This window comes from Artibeus jamaicensis, unplaced genomic scaffold, assembly GCF_021234435.1.
Source record: "Artibeus jamaicensis isolate MK-2021 breed Jamaican fruit bat unplaced genomic scaffold, CSHL_Jam_final contig_426, whole genome shotgun sequence".
In the NCBI taxonomy this organism is placed as follows: Eukaryota; Metazoa; Chordata; class Mammalia; order Chiroptera; family Phyllostomidae; genus Artibeus; species Artibeus jamaicensis.
This window is the reverse complement of record NW_026521826.1, coordinates 1,578,121-1,600,171: the sequence shown is the minus strand read 5'-3', so window position 1 is coordinate 1,600,171 and position 22,051 is coordinate 1,578,121. Positions and strand designations below refer to the sequence as shown.

The 22,051-nt window shown below is 39.3% G+C and overlaps 1 protein-coding gene across 1 annotated transcript in view; it reads right to left on the bottom strand.

Annotated features, from left to right (window-relative positions):
* The window catches only part of LOC119046316 (cyclin-Y-like protein 1), a 43,684-nt gene that overhangs the window by 11,263 nt on the left and 10,370 nt on the right, over positions 1-22,051 (bottom strand). The window contains exons 3-7 of the mRNA XM_037141296.2: positions 20,463-20,494; positions 9,514-9,614; positions 6,098-6,133; positions 3,662-3,713; positions 2,495-2,614 (exon numbers count right to left, since the gene is read on the bottom strand). Coding sequence (XP_036997191.2) covers positions 2,495-2,614; positions 3,662-3,713; positions 6,098-6,133; positions 9,514-9,614; positions 20,463-20,494 — 341 coding nt within the window. The remainder of the gene's footprint in view (positions 1-2,494; positions 2,615-3,661; positions 3,714-6,097; positions 6,134-9,513; positions 9,615-20,462; positions 20,495-22,051) is intronic.

The window sequence follows — 22,051 nt, the reverse complement described above, 5'->3', positions numbered from 1 at the left end:
ATCCCCTAATTTTCACATCTTCATTATCCTTTCTTGAAATGTATCTGTCTTACACAGCCTGAAGCTTGGTCAATTCTGTTGGTTTCAAGGTGCTATCAGAGCTGCCAGTCTGTGTCCCTGGCAGGTAGCTTGTGCAGTTTCATGATTTCTTTCATGTGCATTCATCTCACAATTACCTCTTTTTGAAGCAAATCCTCTCTGTCTGCTGGAGATTTCCCCCAATATGGATGTGTTCATGTTGTTCCCACCCCACTGCCATAGCCCCTAGAATGCTTCCTCTCATTTTGCTCACAGTAAATGCCCTGATGCTACTTCTCACCTCCCATTCTGTCCATAACTCACTTTAGCCTGCCCCCTGCCAATATCCCCTTACTGAAACCACTGTTGCTAAGGTCACCTGTGCCTTTGCACATACAAACCAGAGCCCTACATCTCAACTCTACACCCCCAAGCCTTCCCTAATAACAGAAGAGCACTGCCATTTGCCTAGGTGCTGGGCCCAAAACCTCCAACTGAGTTAGCCTGCTCCAATCTGTTAGCAATTCTTGTTACCCCATACCAGTGGTCACTGGTATGACCACTTTCTGTTCTATTTGTGACCTCTTACCTGTATCACTGGTACTGCCTTCTGCCTTCTTGGTCTCTCATTGGACTCACAGCTATAGTCTCTTTTCCCCAAACAGCCAGAATAGCCTCTTTAAGAGCACTTCACCACCCTGCTCAATGTCTGCCAAAGGTTTTCCACCAAACAAATAAAAATTTAACTTCTCCCTGTTGCCCAAAAACTACATGGCTCCATTAGATAGGGCACCACCATCTCTGACCCGATCTCTTCTATTCTTTCCCTCATCACACACTTCGACCACATCGGCCATACTTCACTGTTCCTTGAACACACAAAACCTGTTCCTGTCTCAGAATCTTGCGCTGTCCCCTCTGTCGTACTTTCCTCATTTCAGTCAGGTCACAGTTCAATATTACCCCTGTAGAGAGGCTCTTCCTGATCATACTACCTAAAACAGTGATTACAGAAAGCCTCTGTAATCACTTTATCATTTTACCATGCTCTACCTTCCTGGTATTCACTACTACCTGAAATATTCATCTTTTTAAAAACACTCATTTGAAAAATACTTATGTCTTCCTCACTAGAATATGAGCAAAAGCTTTATTCAACTTTTTCTTTCCTTTATCCTCAGCACTCATATCTGTAAGGATGATCAGCACTCAAGGGACAAGTCCTCAGGAGTGGCTTAGAGTGGCAGGAGAACCAGGAGAAGTCAAGTGAGGCTCAAGAAAGAGAGTGTGGTGGTCAAAAGGCCAAATACTGCAACAACTCGCTCATTCCACAAATGCCCACTAAATACCTATTCGTCACTATTCTATCTTCTATACACTTATCGTTCACATGCTTTCTCTGCATTGGAACAGCTCCTCTTAATTCCCTACCTCTAGCTCAGATTCATGCTCTAACTCCATATATTCAAATGATGAGAAGAAATTACCACTCTGCTGTCTTGCAGGTGCATCGAGCTTAACTTGTCCACAAGATCTTACTCTCTTCCAACCCAGATGCTCTCCTTCCTGTATTACCTAGCTCTGCATATGGAAGTACTACTCTTGCTTTTCTCCAGCATGTGCTAAGCACTCCAAATGGCTGGTAGCGCCATGAAAAGGCCTGTGTCTGACCCACTGCCTATTGAGGGGTCTCTATTCTGAAGCACAGGCTGTTTCTCCAAATTTTAAGTGGATACAAAAGGAGGAGGCCCTGACCTAGGCATTCTTTCCCTCCAGACCATGCAGTTGACTTTACCCCTTAGGACTGTCAGAGCAAGGAGTAATACAATCCCAATTCTCACTAGAATAAGACTACTTGTTCCAAATGATAAAATCTTACCATTGGAATTCTGTATGGATGACACAAAGGTCAGTGCACTGCTGTAGCTCAGAAGGCAACTAGCAAAGCCTTTTCAAGCACTACTGGCACTACACCCTGGACAGCTTCACAGGCAGACACGAGAGGACAGCAGGGGTGAATTAACACCCATCGTCCAAGGAACAGAGAGCTTAGAGCTATGTTCTAAATCAAGACACACATTATTAGAACTGCCTGGGGAATAAAGCCTGGGGCTCAGCTTAAAACTACACTGAATCAGCCTCTGTCTGGGGACTGGAGGGTTTGGTTATTGCTGCACCTGATGCCTTGTCTGTGTGCATGTGTGTGCAATGTATGTGCAGGTGTCTCCTGAGGTGCAGAGAGAGAAACCAGAAATCTCTCCTGCTACCTTTAATAGCAACTGTTTGCTGATAATAAAAGCAAGGATGTTTTAAATTATAATAATTATTCAGCTCAAATGTGTATATTTTAGTTCCTTTGATACGCTGCTCTTAATAAAGGTCTGATGATCATTTCAGGAACCTACTTCTATTTGAAAACTAAGATCATACCCTGTGGACAAGAGAGAAAAGGTGCCTTCTGAAAGAACTGGCTTACCAAAGTCGTTATTGCGTATTCGGCTCTGAGCTGGGTGGCACTGAAGAAAGGACTGACGAACCTGTAGATGGAGTCAGGGTCGGGGTCATGACGGAAGTGCTCCTCTGGAACTGTTTCTTGCTGAAAGGAGGAAAAACGCACTGTAAGTATCCACTGGGGAAAAATCCTTAAGTACTCTTAGGATAGCAGTGTTCTACTTGTGCCCACGTGCCCCGTAAAATAATTCTGATTGGGTGACATGTTTCCTAGTCTTTTAAATATAAACAGTGGGACCTTAAAAAACAATAGTGATTTGATACCACTACTCATGAAAGTAAAGTACAGGCACAACCTCAGAAAATTTGTATGTTTCTTTCCACCTTCCCCTGCAGAGTTCTATCTAAACATAAACTATTTTAAGGCTCAAAAGCCTTACTAATTGCCACAAAGGTTGCGATCAACCCTGAAGATACCTGTTCAGTTTCCGGGAGCCGTCGGGCTCAGAGCTGTGCTGTGCTGTCCTGCACAGCAGCCGCCAGCCACACGCTGCGGGGGGCTCTAGGACAGAGCACCTCAAGAAGTGAATTTGAAAATTTTTCTCACTCTAATTGCTTCAAAGTGTAAACAGCTGTTTAATTTTCTTCATGGAGATTGTGACATATCTATTAGGTTTATTTACAAATATTTATATTGTCTGATGCTACTGAAAATTATCTTATAAAAAGATACACTTTGCCCTGGCCGGGTAGCTCAGTTGGTTATAGCATCATCTCTATATTCCAAGTTTGTGGGTTTGATCCCCAGTCAGGGCACATACAGGAAACACCCAATGAATGACTAAGTTACAAGTGGAACAACAAATTGATATCTGTCTCTCTTTCTTTCTCTCTCTCTCATCAATAAAAATTTTTAAAAGATACATTTTGTTTTGGGGACATGTTTACTCACCTTCACTCACTAATTATATAAAGCTGCAACTCAGTTTTTACTAACATTTCTTACACAACACTCCTTTTGTAAAATAACTAGATACAACATAGGGTGGGGCAGAAAACTTAGAGGAAGATCATTTTGACTTCTGGCTGGAGGGAGTCATTTTCTTCTAGTAATTAATTTCAAAGCAAATCAGCAATGAACTATAAACACAATTGTATGAGAGCAAAATTCATCAGTACAACTGACACTTACTGTGAATGGATGTAATCTTTCATCAAAAATATCCTTGGATCTATCTGCATCTCTATAAAATAAGAACATGCATTAAAAAAATGAACCCAGTAATTGTTAATATTTTAGGAACACATTTGCTAGGAGTGGAGAGAGGGGTGGAGGGAGAGCATTACCTTTAACAAAGCCCTTCTACAAATTCTCTTGGACTGCATGTTTTCTGGCCTCTTTGTACTCAGCACACCAAATTCTGTGAAATCTTTTCTACAGTGAGCAGCCAGGGTTGCCTTGATAAGCATTGACCATCCCTAACAGACAATTAGTAAACCAAATATATTTCTACTCCTCGCACCTCGCATTGGAACACACGAGAACATTTTACAAAGCTGTAGTGATGGGCAATAATTGACATGAACAGGAGATTCATGTTTTTCCCTACTTTTCTCTCTTATTAGTTTTCTATATTATATTATTGTTTTTAAAGATTTTATTTATTTTTTTTAGAGAGAGTAGAAGGGAGGGGGACAGAGAGAGAAACATCTATGTACAAGAGAAACAATGATTGGTTTCCTCTTGCACGCCCCCGCCTGGGGACCTAGCCAGCAACCCAGGCATGTGCCTTGCAGGATGATGCCCAAGCCACTGAGCCACACCAGTCAGGGCCCTGTATTATATTCTTATTATGTACTTTTTCTTGTTTCTTTTAAATGGTTTGAGTTAAAACTTGCTTTTTTATTTTAAATGTGACCAGTCTTTTTAATTTAGGTTTACCACATTAACACCCTGTACTCATTTAAACGGTGGTTCTCCAAGTGTGTTTTACAGGCCTCTGGTTCCCCTAGACCCTTCCAGGAGGTCCATGAGGCCAAAAGTGTTTTTATAAAAATATCGAAGCATCGCCTCTTTTACACCGACATATGCAATGATTGTATGAAAGCAAAGGTCAGTGAAACCAGTTCTGCACACAGAGTCAAGGCAGTGGTATCACACTGTACTAGCAGTGGTTCTACCCTTTACCCCCACTTGTGGTTGAAAAAAGAATCCTGCTTTACTTAAGAATGTCTTTGATAAAGCAGAAATAATTAATAATGTCATTAGATTCTACATAATGTTTTATATTCTGAATAAGTGAAAGTGGCATTAAGCACTTCTGCATACTGGAATGCAGTCGTGTTGAGGAAAGTCACTGGTGACTTAGTCATGAACAGAACAAGCCGCTTTTTCTCACTGAATAACATTTTTATTTGATAGTACAACTGTCGTTCTCTCACAACTGAAAAGCGAGGCTGTCACTTCAGGGGAAATGACTTGCGTATTTGTTGCCAGTCACACCATTCAAGCTATCAAGCTAAAAATCAAGATTGGGGAAAACTTGCACCTCTTTTTGTGAGCTTGAAAGCTTTTCAATATTTAAAGACTTTCCTGGTAAGACCAACCTGATAAGGTTGGTGATAGGATACCAACCAAAGTGAGTTTAAACACTGTACAAGGAAATGTGAACCAATAGTTTCCAAATGATGAATGTATAATATTACTACAAAACTATGTACAAGTAAAAAGATCCACTCAGCAAACAAGATATATGAATGGGTATCAATTTAACAGAGACCTTACTACCAGCTCACAGGTATGATTTAAAATTCCACTGTAACTAATTTAAGGAACTAGCATTTGTGGACTTTTGGTACAGTATCAAATCATATCCCCAATTATCTGAAGGCTTTAGAAATACACCCTTTTCTAACCACAAAGGCATATGAGGCTGGGTCTTCTTCATATTGACTCTTCAAAAAATGATGGAAAGACTGAAGCAATCACAACAGACTGAAGACAGGGCAGACATGAGGATCAGCTGTCTCCTATTAAACCAGATATAAAGGGATTTGCAAAAATGGGAATGACACAATTTCCACGTAGCTTTTTGTTGTGGAAAATAATTCTTTTCCATAACAAATTCATTAATACTGTGGTTTGATCAACAACAGGGGTGACTTTTGTCCCCCAGGAAACATTTGGCCATGGTTGGAGACATTCTCTCTTCTCACAATGTGGGGTGGGGAGAGGGTGCTACTGGCACCTGGTGAGTGGAGGCCAGGATGCTGCCCAGTGTCCTATAAGGCGCAAGGCGATTGGCCACAGTGGAGATTTACCTAGCTCCAAATTTCAACAGTGCTCTACAAACCATGTTTTAACACACAGTGGACTTTTTTAAAATTCTCAAGCTTTAATTTCTAATACAGTAAACATGGATATCACCCACATAATCAAATACTCTTTGGGATCCTCAGTAACTTAAGCTTTAAGAGTCCTAAGACAAAAACAAATGATTCACTTCAATAACATAATGAAAGCATTCTCTAGCTTTCTCCAATAGTGCCTACAGCTATCACCTAACACTAAAGTGTATATTTTGTAGGTTTATTACCTGGAATAACAAGATAGGTTTAAAAAACTCACCTGTTCTTTATGTGGTAATAGATTGCTAAAGCCAGGCTGTGGAGGGAAAAAAAATTGTAACAGTTGATTTTGTTAGGTCTGAAGCCAGTCTTTAAAGGGGGTTATGGTGGGGGAAGACCTTCCTAGCTGCCCAGTGGCTATGAAATCCTAATTCAGGGCAGTAACACACAGGCAGTTTTTGTGTTGTTGTAGCCCTTTATCTTTTAGCAAACTGAGGAAAACTAAAATGCCAGGTAATATGTTTACAGAAGACATGTTTTAGTTGATTTTCATGTTATTACATGTTTCCCCTGTCATCTGCCCTTCTACCCACAGAACCTTTTGTCCCATGCAAGTTATGCCTATTTGGACACATGCTTGAATTTAAGTCATACAGTAGTTTTTCCATCTTCTCACCCATTTCCTATCATTTCCCTAAAGGGAAGTAAATGCTCTATACCAAGTGACACCTTACATAATTACTGGAAATTTAATAGCAAATATAAGAACTCACAGAAATCAATAGGTCTAATGCTCCTAAAATAAGTAGTGTTGACAATGCAGAACAATAGTACACAGTGTGATATTAATAACATGCATTTCCAATAAGCTTAAATAAAATTTTCATGAACAGATGTAAGTCCTCTGATACTGTGTAAATTACTGTATTCCTATGTCATTCACAGATGCTGTGTAACATGCAACAAAGGGATATAGTTAAGTTATAGGTTAAGTCTAGGTTATGTTATATGCTTCTCCTCTTTGCCCTCAGTATCTATTATAAAATGATGCTCAAAATAATGTAGGGAAAGCAAACCTGAATTTGATAACTAGGTCTGTAGAATGTTAGCACTTGTAAAAAGGCTTATGCTATGGTTAGCAACAAAGACAAGTATTTTTATAGTGCCTCAGTTTCACCTTCGAACCTATTTTAAAATCACAGAATTTGAAGCACAGAAGCTGAAAAGGACACATGAACTTTTGGTATCATTTAATTCAACAACCCATTCTACGGTAGCCAAGGTGTAAAAGTGACGAGCTCAAGGTCCACCAATCATGAGAGGCATCTGTCTGCCTCCGACACTCCAGCCCGGCAGTGGTCCCAAGCTTGGCTGTGCATTGGGATGATCGAAAAGGCCTTAACAACTGCCTGTCTTCCCCCTTCAGGTGATCTGCTTTACCGGGCGTTGGGTATGACTTGGGGAGTGTTTTTAAAGCTCTCCAGTGACTGCGATGTGCAGCAAAGTTTGAGAACACGTGAGTTAGGGTTGAAATCAGAATCACCCTGGATGGTTTTCTCAATGTAATTCTGCCTCTCATCCTTCCTCAGCTTATCAAAAGCTTGTGAGAGTGGGAGGCTGTGTTGGGGAGAGGAAAAGGAATGCATGTGGTTGGAGACATCTATGTTGAAAAAAGCTGTATAAGTGATTCTAATAAGGCTCACCCAGCCCACTGAGAAAAATACACTACTATCCCATATTAAACATTTTTTCAAAACCATTCTGAAAAGTCAATTAGCTCTATTAATTTTCTCAGTAAACCTTTATTTTACCAATCAGTAGTAAATGTACTGAGTGAGCATTTTCAACATTTCATGAGAGCAAATTAAGCTTACTCTACTTCAAAATATTAGACGAATGTGAAGATAAGAAACATAAAAGCTATTTGTATGAGCAAGGTAACTTTTTAAAACTACTTTTGAATTATATACTGTAATATTGGAATCTTTGAATTCAAGAGAAGCTATGGAATTCAGCCAAAATCAAGGGGGATTTTATTCATGGGTTTCATGTCCTGGCTGAATAAAAACATTGAGTGATTACATGATAGGTGCCAAGCTCAGAATTTAGGAGAAAGAAGGGGCTCAGTTTTTGCTTAAACACAATCTACTCTCAACTATTGTTATGAGTGAGAGAAGAAAGATTATGCTTGTGAACTTGCTGTTTTTAATTAAAGTAGAAGTTATTGATCATTTAATTAGCAAAAAAGCGGGTACAACGGAAACGAAATTAAGTTTATACGCAAATTATGTTTTTAAGACTGAAAAATAAAATTAGGAATGAGAATATTAATATTTTCAGGAAGCATTTCCCAAACTGTGTTCTGAAAAATCAGCACTCACAGCCCAGGGAGACACTGGCAATGCTCCTTGGATGACCCCAGCAGGATTGGGGAAGCCCTACGTCATATTTTGGTTTTATTTTGCTTTTTAAATAAGCTTGAAAGTTTCATCTTAAGGAGTTTTTAAAGTATATCTTCAATCTTTTACTTTTTCTGCTGTGATTTTCTTATATATGGACTGATAGAGTATCTTGGAGATATATTTATATGTCTATACATGTACATATATAACTAAATTGAAAATATCTATTAAATTAATACCTCCATTGAAAAAATTTTATCCATAAAGAAATTAACTTGAAAAGTTATTCCTTAAGACTTGTTTGATGCAGTTTTTTTCTAGAAGAAGAAGTGAATTTTAGTATAGAAATAGTGTAGGGAAAAAATGTACCATGGGGGAAATCTGACAAAATCCAATTAAATTTAAATAGGGACAAGCTGTTCCTTCTTCCAAGAATAACCTCTATAGTAGCGCACATTAGTAAATGAATGGATCAAAAAACTGTGGTACTTTTAGACAATGGAATACTATGCAGCAGAAAGAAAGAAGGAGCTCCTACCCTTTGTCACAGCATGGATGGAACTAGAGAGCATTATGCTAAGTGAAATAAGCCAGGTGGTGAAGGACAAATACCATATGATCTCACCTGTAAGTGGAACCTAATCCAACAAAACAAACAAGTGAGCAAAATAGAACAATTGACATGGAAATAAAGAACAAACTTTATAAAGAATAAAGAGTAACCAGAAGGAAGGAATGACTGATAAAGAAGGGGAAGAGTCAAGTGAAGGAACATGTATAAAGTTCCCATGGACAAAGACAACAGGGAGGGGGGAGGACTGAATGTGGAACGTGGCGGGGGGGGGGGGGTAGGTAGGGCGGGTAAGAGTAGTGGGGGAAAATGGGGACAATAGTAGTTGAACAATAAAAACATTTTTGAAAGAGAAAAAAGTACTACACTTTGTTTTAGGCCTGATCCTCATAAAGAAATGTTTTCTAGAAACATTTGATGAAAAGCATCTCCTTTCCTTGTGTTGAACAATGTCTCAAAAACAGTAGTGCATGAAATAAAGATAAATACTTTTGGAGGGAATTTTTTATTTGCCAACTGGCTTTCCCTTCTTCCATCCATTCTAAGAGTAAAATGGAAATTGAAAATTCATGTTTAGGTCCTTGAAATCAATATATGATTAACATCACTTTCTTAACCTGATCACTAAAAAGGACAATGAATGACTAAAATTACATATGGGCAGGATGCTCTTAGCATGGGGACTGTTAGTGAGTCCTGGGCAACCTGCTTGCACTCACTCACCATTGTACAGTGATTCCAAGGTTAGGTTGGCAAATTGTGCTGTCATCTAAAAATATTGTTGAGCAGGAGCTGTACTTTTCAGTAAGGTGATTTAGAGATACCTGAAGGGAAAGAGAAATGTTTTTTTAAATGTCACAGTAAGTTAGACTTATAGAATTGTTTCTTTTTTTCTTCTTGGTTAAAATGCCAATCGATTAGGCATTAAGATTTTTCTTATACTCCTTGAACTGCTTTAGTGTGATAACAGGTGCAACTCCATGGGAAACCCACTAAATACCCCAACTTCCACAGATGAGATTTGAGGATTAGGTTATAAAATGCTATCTATAATCAAACCTGGCCAACGCTTATGATAAATTCCCTTTACAATAATGTAAAACATTTAAAATAAGATTTCAGAGCTTTTCTTCTTAAGAAATGAAAAGCAGCTGAGAATTCTATTTTTGCTATTTATTACATTAAAACATAATGCCTTATGTAATATTGAAGCAAGAGCATTTTTATTGAAGTACATGAAAGCCAACTCTAAATGTCAGTTCAGGAGTCCGCGCAATAAAACAAATGTTCCTGCGGTGGAGGGGTGTGTGTGCTGTGCTGGGCTGCCCGATGCTGACGAGCTGGGGGCCCAGAGGCCTCTGTGGGCATCAGGTTCCTCATCTAGAGGATGAATAAGTATTGTTTTAAGATCCTTTCATGTCTAAAAAACAGATCAAACAACTCTTGAGAATTTAATTCCCACTTCAATGTTTAAATAAGACTAACAGTGCATTACTCAAATGAGAACCTCAGAGAATACTTTCCACTCATTTCTAAATGTTAATTCTATTCTCCAAGTTACTTGATACCCATCAGGACCCTGCCTTGCCTCATGCTGCTCTGCCTACAAGATCTTGCTCGTCCTCCCTTGCCCAGCTAGCTGAAGTCCCTCCCCACATCTACCTCCTGGACATCTCTGCCAGCAGCCACTTATACCAGTTTCTCGATAAGAGAAAGTTTATTTAGAAAGTCACAGAAAAAGTGAGCTATCTTGGTTGTGTCGACTCAGGAAAAAAGGTACAGAGGTAAAAGAAGGGCCCTTGGAACTTAGGAAAAAGAAACCAAGTCTATATGTGCATGAGGGGAGTAGAGGATGAAAAGTGTGGGCATGCTCCAAAGAGAAACATGCCGAAGAAGAGGGCAGGGAAGGCCACAGAAGAGAGAGAGGGATAGAGAGGAAGAGAGGAAGGGGGGGTCCTTCAATGTACAGGTTTTTATCTAAAGGCAGAAATTTTAGGGGATACCTCAGGGTAGGATCTCAAGAGAATGTTTGTCAGCTTTTCAGGTGTGTCCCTTCAGGATCATGGTTTCCACTGACTGATTGGTACCAGGGCAGGGGTCATTAGTCATTGCAGCTGGTCCTGATGTTAGTCATGGTGTCACCTCACCTGGTTTTGCTGCTTTTCTGGACCTGAAGCTGAAACACAACTGAGGCCTAGATGTTATCTCTAGTTTGACCAAAACTCTGTCTCTGTGGCCAACAGACTAAGGCTTTGTTCCTGAGGTTAATTGATGCAGGTCGTCATGGTTCTGAGGGCTTAATGCCTGACCAAGTGGTCGTACAGGGGCCTGCATGGGAGTCCTGGGAGGCTATTCTCTGGCCCGCTTGCTCCTCCTCTCAGGGGGTCAATATGCCAGGGGAGGAGAGTTCAGAGGAGGGTCTGAACCACATGGCCAGTGATGTGAAAGCTTAGGGGGTCTAAACCACATGAGCAGCAATATGCTAGGAGAGGAAATGTCACTGTGGAGGCGAGGTGCCACCCTACAATACTTGGTCTTCCAGCTTCGCCTATTACTAGGTGCTCAGGCTTTTCTACCCTGGTGACTTTCCATAGTTGGCCTATTGTTCCTACTCTGTTCATGTCTGTCTAACTGTCCACTCTTATCATTTTTGTTGAACGTTCATAAACTAATTCAGATAAGCCTTCCTCTCTCATGTTAATATATAATAGCTTTCATCTTGCTGGTATACTTTCCCATCAGTATCCTCCACAAATACACAAAAGTTAGTACAGGAAGAAAATTGAGCTAGCTGATATCTTTTAAAATGTAGAGCATTTAAAAATTGCCAGTAGCCAATAATCAAAAATACATTTATATTATATAACACACCATTTTTTTCTGTTCTGTAAGTTTTACTTCAGAGCCACTTATTCTTCATTAATCAAAAGTTCAGATGGCATTCCTTTGAAAAGAATCACTATTTGGAGGAATAAATGTTCCTTCAAGCTAGAAATGTTTAACTATAGCTAAAACTCTAACATGTCCCCTAAGCTATGCAGTGAACATGTAGTTTACTTTTGGGACCTCAAAAACAACGACAACAACAAAAACAAATATAGCATAAAATATAAAAATTCATTCAAATACTTTTATTCTAAATGGAAGGTTAAAGATCACTACTATGAAGGTATAATATGGCGTGTAACACACATAATAAAGTCAGTTATGAGCAGAAACCTGTATATGGGCTACAAAATGCAGACAAAGATGCAGACTAGTCTGAAAAGCTTTGGATGACCTATGCTCCCATTTTCCTCTATTTAAAATTTTTCCTATTATGAATGCATATTGGTGTTTCTTTGAAAATACTACTTCTAAAACATTAAATATTCTTAATTAGATATGGCTCACATTCCTATAGAAGCTCATTCAGTAAATCAACAACTTAGAGTCTACTGGCTCTAAGAAACCAACCAAAGAACCCCGGAACACTTTGCCACCACTTCAGGCCTACCCCCGACTACTCAAAATGTTCAGTACCAAGTACTTAGTATCCTACAGTGTCCAACTTTTTGGTGTCTCTGTGCCACAATGGAAAAAGAATTGTCTTGGGCCACAAATTAAATACATTGTGACATGTAATCACAAAAAATATCATAATGTTTTAAGTAACTTTATGACACTGTGTTGGGACGCATTCACAGCCATCCTGGGCCGCAGGCAGCCTGCAGGCCAGGGGTGGGCACCCTGACAGAATGAAGCCTCCTCGCAAAGCCTGGATATATTGGTCACCAGAAGGCTACTTTCTCCTCATTTTGCTTAAAAATGTAAGACCAATTGTCTCACAGGGTCCATCCATGTTGTTGGAAATAGCAGTATTTCATCTTTTCTTATGGCTGAGTAGTCTTTCAATTGTTCTTTATGGTGAAAGCCTTACTATTGCTGGCTTACAACCTCAATAAACTACACTGACAAACAAAAAGATAAAAAGTGCAAATGCCCCCAAAAATCAAAGAGTAAAATACTATTGAAAATTTATTGTTAATAGGTATTTCAGTTGGTCACTAGAATAGACAGGGACAAAAATATCCTACCATACCTTCTTCCATTCATTCGGCACTAGTGACAGAATAGATGGACTTTTACAGTCTTCACAAGAAAGGGAAGGGGTTACTTAGTAGGCTTTAAGTTCAACAGCAAAGACCAGGAAAAAAAATCATACCTAGAAACTTAATAAGTGACACCCAAACCTTACTATCAAGTCAAGTACCTGTAGAAATTGTGCCACCACCTATTGTGCTATTAAAAAATAAAGCTGAAAGTTACTGTTTTTCATCTACTTTTTCTTAAGACAAGTTTTGGATATTAATGACTTTCATTTAACTTTAAATTTTATAACAGTTTATACATTAATGAAAATGCTGTGTGTTGCAAATAAATGGGACAGTATGTCACAGTGCATGTTTGAATAGAATTCTTAATTAAGGCTTTAGTAGAAAAGTGTAGTATGCTAATTATACATATAACCAAAATATTCTCTGAATTAATATCTTTAATTTTATTGAATTAAAATTTTAAACTTTAATTTACTTTAAATATAGGTTCTAAATTTCAGTTAAACATGGTTCAGTTAAATAGACCACAAATCTATTTCCTTTTCCCTCATTTTCAGAGATATCTCATTAGAATTAAGGCATAAAAAAACTACACTGTATAGGATAAACAGCACATGATTTTTAATATTTGAAAGTCTAAGACTACAAAAGCCAAAGGGGGTTAGGACTGAGGGTGGTAGGTAGGGGTCTGTGAGTCGGGGGAAAGTGGTGGTGGGAAAATGGAGACAACTGTACTTGAACAACAATTTTAAAAAAAGGAAAGAAAGTTGAAGACTAAAAAAGGAGTGGTTACTGACAAGGCAGAACAAAGGACGGGAAGCACAATCTTGGTGCCTAAAGAGAGTGTCTCAGACAGGAGTAAGCAAACAAGTTTGTCTTACAGAACCCAAGGCAGGCTCAGAATTTAGCCCCCAAATCCTTGTTGTGAAGCCCGGTCAGTTAATGAAAGTTCTGCTCACTCCTAGTTCTTTCAATTTGGTATGAAAATATAGGCAGGGACCACCACACATCTGGGGGAAGCCAAGTAAGAGAGATCAAAACAGAATGGCTATTGTCAATGAGACAAGTTATAGCAAGGAACCCTTATTCACTGCTGGTGGGAAATATAATCTGGTACAGCCAGCATAGAAAACAGTGTGTTTTCCCAAAAAATTAATAGAAATACCATATGACCCAGAAATCTCTCTTCTGGGTATCTACCCCAAAATTTTGAAAACATTTATTTGCAAAGATATATGCACTCCTATATTTGTTGTAGCATTATTCATGATGGCCAGCACATGGAAACAACCAACGTTTCCTTCGATGGATGATAAAGAAAATGTTGTACATATATACAATGGAATACTACTCAGCCATAAGAAAAGATGAAAGATTGCTATTTGCAACAACGTGGATGGACCCTGTGAGTATTATGCTAAGCAAAATAAGGCAGTCAAAAAAAGCTAACAACCATGTGATTTCACTTGTATGTGGGATATAAAATTAAAATCATAGACACAGACAACAGTATAGTTGTTACCAGAGGAAAAGGTGTGGAGGGTTAGTAAAAGGTAAAGGGAGCCAAATATATGGTGACAGAAGATGATTTGACTTGGGGTGGTGGGCACGCAATGCAATATACTGATCATGTATCATAGAAACATATACTTGAAACATACATAATCTTATTAGAGGTGTCATCTCAATAAATGTAATATAAAAAATAAAATAAAAATAAAAATATGGCTTCTGTTCAAGATGGTGGTGTAGGAAAATATGGCTTGCCTCTTTGTAAAACCACATCAAAATTACAACTAAAATATAGACCAGTCATACAGAATCATCAGAAATTGAGTTGACTGGAAGCGTAAGTATGAAATTAAAGAAACTATATCCATCCAGACCAGTAGGAGGATGGTAAACATGAAATGGGCTGGTCCCTCACCATGTGTTGTGGATAAAAATTCGGGAGGGATATCTCAGGAGCAAGGATTCCCAGCCCCACACCAAGCCCCCCAGTAAAGGGTTCCAATGCCAGGAACATAAGTCCCCATAACTTCTGGCTGCAAAAACAAGCAGGGACTGAGTCACTGGAAGAAACTGGAATCCCAAGCAGTTCCTCTTAAAGAACCTACACACGGACTTACTGAGACTGAATTCCTCTGATCTCCAGCACCGGAGTAGCAGCTTGAAAGACACCAGTGGTACAACAGGGAGAACTGAAGTGTCTGGCATTAAAGTGAGCAGAGGCCATTGTCTCTTCTCTAAACCCTCCCCAACACAGCCAGCAAGCTGGTGCCATACCTGAGACTCCATCAACCTGTCTAACACTATTTGCCCCTTTGGAGATCTCCAGAGACGCTCCCCCACCCAATGTATGGGCCCACCCAAACTCCTTTTCACAACTTCCTAAATTCTCTCAAACAAACAACATCTGCCCTCAGCGACCTGCAGGCCCAGCACTAGTGGAAGCCAATCTAGTTCTCAGTTTGGCTTCACCTGGGAATCTTCAAGCTCAGCACAAGTAGTAGCCATCTCAGATTGCTTTATAGCTCAGGAAGGGCAGCCCACACAAAACACAGGTGGCAGCTGACCTTGGTCTGCACCACCAGAGAAACCCCAGGGCCAATGCACTCAGTGGACAGCTACAGACCATGTGGGAGCACTACCCACCACCCTGCCCCTGCACAGCTAATCCACCATGGAAAGTGGAGGTTTGTGATTAGTGGCCACAGGCAGTCCTTGCAGCTGACTGACTGGCCTGGGTAAATCGCTCCCATTGATCTGCCAACAGCAACCGAGGCTCAATTACAAGAAGTACCCAGCTTGGGTGATAGGGGAAGCTGTGGCACTGGGCCCTACAGGATACCTACTATATTAGGCCACACTACCAAGACACAGAGTCAAAGCAGCTCTACCTAATACATAGAAACAAACACAGGGAGGCTGCCAAATCAAGGAGACAAACAAACATGGCCCAGATGAAAGAACAGATCAAATCTCCTGAAAAAGAGCTGAACAAAATGGAGATAAGCAATCTATCAGATGCAAAGTTCAAAACACTGTTTATACGGATGCTTGAGGAACTTAGTGAGAACTGCAGCAACATAAAAAGGGTCCAGTCAGAAATAAAGCATACACTAATTGAAATAGAGAACAATTTACAGGAAAACAACAGTAGAGTGGATGAAGCCAAGAATCAAATCAATGATTTGGAACTTAAAGAAGCAGAAAACAACCAATCAGGACATCAAGAAGAAAAAAGAATCCCCAAAAATGAGGATAGTATTTTCAAAAGCAGCCTCTGGGACTTCAAGAGGTATGACATTGGCACTAAAGGGATGCCAGAAGAAGACAAAGAGTAAAAAATTGGAAATCTATTTGAAAAAATAATGAAAGAAAACTTCCCTAATACGATGAAGGAAATAGACATGCAAGTCCAGAAAGCAGAGTCCCACACAAGATGATGCAGAGAGGCCCACTCCAAGACACATCATAATTAAAATGCCAAAGGTTAAAGATAAAGAGAGAATCTTAAAAGTAGCAAGAGAAAACAAGTTAGTTACCTAGAGGGGAACTCCCATAAGACTGACAGCTGATTTCTCAAAAGAAACTTTGCAGGCTAGAAGGGATTGTCAAGAGATATTCCAAGGCATGAAAAGTGGGGACCTACATCCAAGATCACTCTACCCAGCAAAGATATCACTTAGAATTGAAGGGCAGATAAAGAACTTCCCAGACAAAAACAAACAAACAAAAAAAAAAACACCAAAAAACTGAAGGGGGTTATCACCACCAAACCATTATTATATGAAATGTTAAGGGACTTATTTAAGAAAAAAAAGAAAATCAAAACTATGGACAATAAAATGGCAATAAATGCAAATCTATCAACAATTGAATCTGAAAAACAAACTAAGCAAACAAGAAGAACAGAGACAGAATCATGGATTCAGAGGGTGTTTTGATAGTTGCCAGATGGGAGAAGGGTGTGGGGGAGAGTGGGTGAAGCAGTGAGAAGATTAAGAAGTACAAATAAGTAGTTACAGAATTACCATAGTGTTGGAAGCTGCTCTGCCTGGTTTCAGGAGCTGTAAACCCCCCAAGGGTACGGCTGAGTGAGTGATCTTCAGACCATAAGCCACTAAGGAGACAAAGCTTATCTCCCTGGCAGGAGCCACTTCTGTTCCTTCATCCATAACTGTCCCCCAATGCTTGATCAGTTAGCCAATGATGGGTAAGATTCACCAAGGGGGGAAGGACCTAAGGCAGGCATGATCATGTGGAAGCCCCAGGGAAGGACTTGGGGGGCTATGGAGAAAGGGGGTGATGGACCCTAGCCCCTCAGCTTTGAAGAAGGCTGAGTTCTCATTTCTCCTAATTCCTTGACTATCTGCCTCCTCTGCCTGACTTAAGCCTAAAACAATGACAGAGTGCAGTGCAGCCCTGTCCTGAAAAGGGCGGGCACCCCACATGATCAGGCCTGTGAAAGGACATGTAAAATCCTGTTAAGGCTGCTTTGCAAAGAATGCTCTTAGTTAAATGATAAAGGCTCAGGCAGAAAATGAGTTTGTTTCCCAAAGTTTTGTAGCCTTTTAGCTGATAGACCCTGACTCAGAAGAAGCCCTACTAGTTCTCTGTATGCTATCTACTGTTTGATCCTTACTGCCTGACAATGATTAATGAGCTGTACCCGTATTCCTGCTCAAATGAAACCCAATAAAAGCCTGTCTAGGAAAGGGTCAGCGCGCTCTTCCCTTGAGAGAATGGCCAGGCCACTCCAAGGTGCTCCCTCCTTGAGGGGGTAGCTGTGCTGTCCCTTTTCCTCCACATACTTGGTAAATCCGTGTGAATTTGTCTCATATCTCATCCATGACGCTGCAGGCACTGCAGGCCGGTGCATGAATCACCATGGGGATATAAAGTACAGTACAGGAAATGGAGTAGCCAAAGAACTTATACACATGACCATGGACATGAACCATGGTGGGGGTATTGCCTGAGGGAGTGGGGTGTGCTGGGTAGAAGGGGGCAAAGGGAAATATCAAGACAACTGTAATAGCATAATCAATACAATATAATTTAAAAAACCCCAAAAATCTGAACTCATAAAAAAGTGAAAACATTTTCTAAAATCTACATGCTAAGAACATCACATTGTTTAGTGATTACTTTAATAGAGCAACTTAGACTCTATGGTATTAGTAAATAAGTTGCCCTATGGGGGGGAACTATTGCATAAAAAAGAAAAGAAAGTTAATGGAAGTTATAAAATTCAGGAACAAATAAATACTTAAAAATAAATCCTAACCTCAGAAAGGCAAAAAAAATGCATTGGTAAAAGAATGAAATGCTATTAAGAGAGAATGACAGAATATAAAAGAACACTAAAAATTAAAAACAAAATAGACAAAAGAAAGAATTAAAGAAGGGTTGAAGCATAAAGTCAAGGAAATATCCAAGAAGTAGAAAAAGACAAAAGGGAAAATAAGAGGGGAAAAAATTAGAGATCCATGCAGGAATACTTGTCTAAGAATTCCAACTTTTGAGTAATATGAATACTAGAAAAAGGAGGGAATAGAGAAAATATCAAAGAAACAAAATTTTTTTTCAATAAGATCTGCAGTCTTTGGTTTTTTTTAAACCCTCACCCAATACAGTTTTTTTATTGCTTTTACAGAGAGAGGTTGGAAGAAAGGACAGGAAAGAACGAAGCATCAGTGTGAGAGAGAAATATCAACTAGTTGTCTCCCTTACTCACCTGGGCTGAGGATTGCATCTGCCTGGCCCAGGGATGAAACCTGCAACCTAGGTATGTACCCAGACCCGAAATTGAACACTTAACCTTTTAGTTTGGGGACGACACTCCAACCAACTGAGCCACATCAGCCAGGGGAAGATCTTTAGTCTTAATGGCCACAATGAAATGAAAAGGGTATGTACCAAACCATACAAAATTCCAGAATCCCAGGGACAGAGAAGGTTTCTAAAAGCTTCCAGAGAAGGGATGGGGTGAAATGATTAAAATTGGTGACATACAATGTCAACAGATTTAAGAGCAACACTGTAATGAGAAGAGTAGAAATGTCTTTAGAACTGAAATACTTAATTTTAACCTAGAATTCTATAGTTTGATTAAATAGGAAGCATTTCAGAGAGGCTAGATCTCTAAAATTTTCTATCCACATATCCTTTCCCAGTGAAATGCATTCCAGTAAAACAAAAGAATATAACAAGACAGGGAAAAACATGTAATACCTGACAATTTAGTGATGGGAACCAACCTCTTTTCCCTTGGACTGTCAAGTAAAAAAAAAAATGACAACAGCCGACAACAATAGCCATCCAGTGTGAACGAATCAAAATTATTCATTTTTTTGTCAGATTGGCAAAAAATATATTTTTTGCTGTGCCACAGGAATTTGTTTAGGAATTTATGTATGTGTGTCATGAGATGAAAAAGGTTGAAAACCATCGATCTAGGACATAGGGGATCCAACACAAGAGAGAAGTTACACGAGATCCCAAAAGATTTCAAAGAAACATGCCCAAACCACCCCCAACCCCCCTCAAACCCCCACAAACAAACAAACAAACAAACAAACAAACAAACCAGGAGCAGAGCAGGCCCAGAGAAAACCAGTCTGTCTATATCAGAGTGGGATGACAAAAGGCTAGGGAAAAGACTGTTTCCAATAAAAAATGTAGCAGATGTGTTTAGGAAATGAAAAATATTTTTGACAAGCCTGTGACAAATGTTACAGCATTTAAAAAAAAAAAAGAGCCGTTAGAAACAGGAAAGGGTATGTAGTCAAAAAATTCCAGATACACAAAAATGAAGCCTTGTTTGGGAAAATGAACTGAGTATTCAGTTAATGTGGTATAAATGTAGTATTTCCGTCTGGTAGTCATCTTTCTCTGCTGAATGTCTAGACTGTGAGGTACAAAAGAAGTTACGGCTGAAAGCAGAGAAACCAGCCACTCATTCGCATCTGGCTACATGAGATCACATTAAGGAGGAAGAGGGGTTGGACTGTCCTGGAGAAGGGCGGAAGCGCTCAGACTGCAGTTGTGTTTCAGAAGAAGAAGGAAGAAAGGAAGGGTGTACAAGAAGAAGGCACAGCCAGAGATCTCCACGACTCAGCAGTAAAACGTATGTGCATAGTCATAATAATGTAAACATCAATTCTGATTTCATAAACACCGTGATAACATGCAGGGACAGAGGAGTGAGAAAGCTAAGCTTTAACCTGCTGCAACAAGAAGTCAATAGTGCTAAAAATTATCTTAGCTATAATGTTGTTGTTTATCTTGTTAGAAAATAGGGTTAAAAAATTAAGGCAGCTCTTTGTACCACCAACTTCACTACTGAAATTTAACTTAAATGTCAGAACTCTTAAAAAATGGGCATTACAAAGCCAAAATCTTTCCTAAATATGTATATTTCATAATTAAGTTAATAAAAGAGATTTAGAAAATCTACAAAAACAGGTCCATGCTAATGATGCTGGGTACATTATATATATTTTAAATCATGACAGGCAATTTTTAATTCAAATGATTAGTTTCTTAACTTTTTGACTGTTTACTTACATGACATGAATAGTTCTTCCTTTTTCCTTGTACTAAAAATAAAAAAAATTAACTGATCAATTCTGATAATGCCATAGAAAAACAAAAGTTACTATTTGACAGATTATCAACATACAAAATAAGATAAAATTTTATTCTATTTTTAAATAATTTCCAATGAAATTAATAATTTAAATTGCCTGGCAAGATTAATTCCACAAAGTAAAATATAAAATTTAACTTTTACTTGTTAACATAACAGGTATTCTATATTAGGTACAGATAAAGGTCTCTCCATATACAGAAGAAAAGGACAAAGCAAATTAGGCCAGGTGAAAAACTTAGCTAATAAAAAATTTACCTGTTGCATAACCACTATTCATTTTATTTTATTTGTTTTTAAATATTTTATTTATTTATTTTTAGACAGAGGGAAAAGGAGGGAGAAAAAATGGGAGACATCACTGTGCCTCTTGCATGCCCCCTATGGGGGACCTGGCCTGCAACCCAGACATGTGCCCTTACTGGGAATTGAACTGGCAACCCTTTGGTTCCTAGGCCAGCACTCAGTCCACTGAGCCACACCAGCCAGGGATAGTTTCTAATTTTGCATTTACACATATACCCACCTTACTTGAATCACTAGGATCTAACAGTTGATAGCTCTTAAAATGGGTCTCTGTTCAGGCACTAATCCATAGATGCACCGGCAACCCCAAAAACATCCCGAACCACTTATTAATAATCAACTAAAATATCTTACTAAAAAAATTAAATGGGTCCTAACTCATTTGAAGAGTAACTCATTTAAATTTAAATTTTAAAATGACTGTGGGTAACTTAACTGAACATATCTCAGCACACAAAGTTGTTTTCTCTAACAAATGCCAGAAGTAGAATAAAAGCTCCAAAGTGGATCTGGGCTGTACTCTGTTTTCCCACACAGAGTACACATTAACTGCCTCTGTTAACGTGGGAAGGTCATCCTAGCCACACGTTCCTCAGGACAGGAGAGAGGGGCATGGGACAGCTTTTCCTACGCTGTCACCACTCTCTCTACATGACAGCGGCCCAGGGCTCTGGAGGAAACAGAAATATAGCAATCCTAACCAAAATGATCAGCTCCAGACAGGCAAAATGCATACCTACCATGAAAATAAAGGGGATTTAACATTAAGATTAAAGAAAATAAGCAGGCAAGTGGAAGTGTTAGAATCCTACAGTTCTGATCCTCATCCTACAACAAACAGGACAGGGCAAATTGACACCAGTTTCACAGGCTGATGCTCAGCTTCTGGGAAATCCCATCTGGCTGTGTTTGCTCTGATGTACCTTGGCAGCATTACATCAGGATGAGAGGATTCTGACTAGCTCAATGGCCAAGATCTGGAAGTAGCCCAAGTAACCATCAGTAGATGTGTGGATGAAAAGCCGTGGTGCACTCACACACTGGAACACTAAGCGGCTATTAAAAAAAAGGGGGGGGCACTGTTTACCCTTTGTGAGAGCATGGATGGACCTGGAAATTATTATACTAAATGAAATGAGCCAGTCAGAGGAAGACTAGCACCACATGGTCTCACTTATATGTGGAATCTAATGAAAACAAT